We start from the raw sequence: 1,157 nt of genomic DNA, 5'->3' as shown, positions 1-1,157 counted from the left end.
CGGCAGCAGCAGCAGCAGCAGCGGCAGCAGCGGCAGCAGCAGCAACATGAAAGAGCCCCACTTAGAAGGCGGTTTGGATTTTATTTGTGTGTTTTGTGGATTCTTTTTATTTTGCTTTGCAAATGCATCTTACACCAAACTCATCTGGCATCAAAAATGAATGAATTACCCTGGCAGGTCTGGGACTTGGTTTGGGAAAGGGAAGCAAAGGGATGGAGAGGGACCAACTACAGCCGTAAAACTCCACAAGTGTGTAAGTTTTGCTTTGTGCTGATCTCACGACTGTAAATTTACCAAAACAGTCTAAAGGATTCTAAAGAATGTAGGATGCTCAGCACACATCTACGACTTTTCAGAATCCTAGGAAAAGATGTAACTAACAGGACTACAGGTCCTACGAACCCAGAGCATCATCAATTTAAAACTTTAAGAGACAACTGGGTCTCCTATTTTCTCTTTTCCATTTCCAAAAAAATAAAATAAAATAAAATAAAACGAGTAGTGCGCAAAGTATGAGTACTCTCACGTTCAGATAAGGCCAAGTTTTAGGGTTGTCTGTCCTTTCATTTGGGGTGAGATTCCACTATTTTGGAGATCCGGTGGGTAGGGAATTCAAGGCAAGTAATTACACTCTGGGGGGGAAAAAGGAAAAAAAAAAAAAGCCTGAATCGTCCATCACACCCAAAAATTGTAGTTAAAAACTTATCAAAAAGACCTTCATGTTTGCCAAGGATTCAGCCAATTAAAAATTATTCTTGTCCTTTAGACTACTATTGGTTTCTAGCTGAAGTGTTTGGGTTTTTTGTTTTGTTTTTTTTTTTCACAGCTGTTGTTAGTTTCCACCGTTCTTTCTTACCGCACTGAAATCCAGTAAATCACTCAGCTCTTTGTCCGTCCCTAAGGCAGCCATTCGCTGTTGGTGATGCATTTTAGCAAAATCACACAAACCTAGAAACATGGAAATAACCGCAATCAGAAAATCCAGTCCCAATCCTTGGAGAAAACACAATCGGATTTTTGGAGACTGGGGGGGTTGGGGGTGGGGATGTGGGGGCGGGCGGGATTAAGGTGGAAAGGAGGGAGGGATGGGAGAGTTTGTTGGTGTGTTTTTTTTTTTTAAGATGGAATAGGCAGCAATAGCAAAAAAAAAAAAAAAA

At 41.1% G+C, this 1,157-nt stretch overlaps 1 protein-coding gene across 7 annotated transcripts in view; it reads right to left on the bottom strand.

Annotated features, from left to right (window-relative positions):
• Positions 1-1,157, bottom strand: part of TCF4 (transcription factor 4) — a 346,179-nt gene that overhangs the window by 344,287 nt on the left and 735 nt on the right. For all 7 annotated transcript variants that reach the window (XM_040632487.1, XM_040632484.1, XM_040632490.1 and 4 more), the window contains exon 2: positions 857-948. In XM_040632487.1, the coding sequence (XP_040488421.1) occupies positions 857-928 (72 nt within the window). In that variant the 5' untranslated portion in view covers positions 929-948. The remainder of the gene's footprint in view (positions 1-856; positions 949-1,157) is intronic.

This window comes from Ursus maritimus, unplaced genomic scaffold (assembly GCF_017311325.1).
Source record: "Ursus maritimus isolate PB19 unplaced genomic scaffold, ASM1731132v1 scaffold_18, whole genome shotgun sequence".
NCBI classification, from domain to species: Eukaryota; Metazoa; Chordata; class Mammalia; order Carnivora; family Ursidae; genus Ursus; species Ursus maritimus.
The sequence above is the reverse complement of the archived record's forward strand: the minus strand, read 5'-3'. Positions and strand labels throughout refer to the sequence as shown.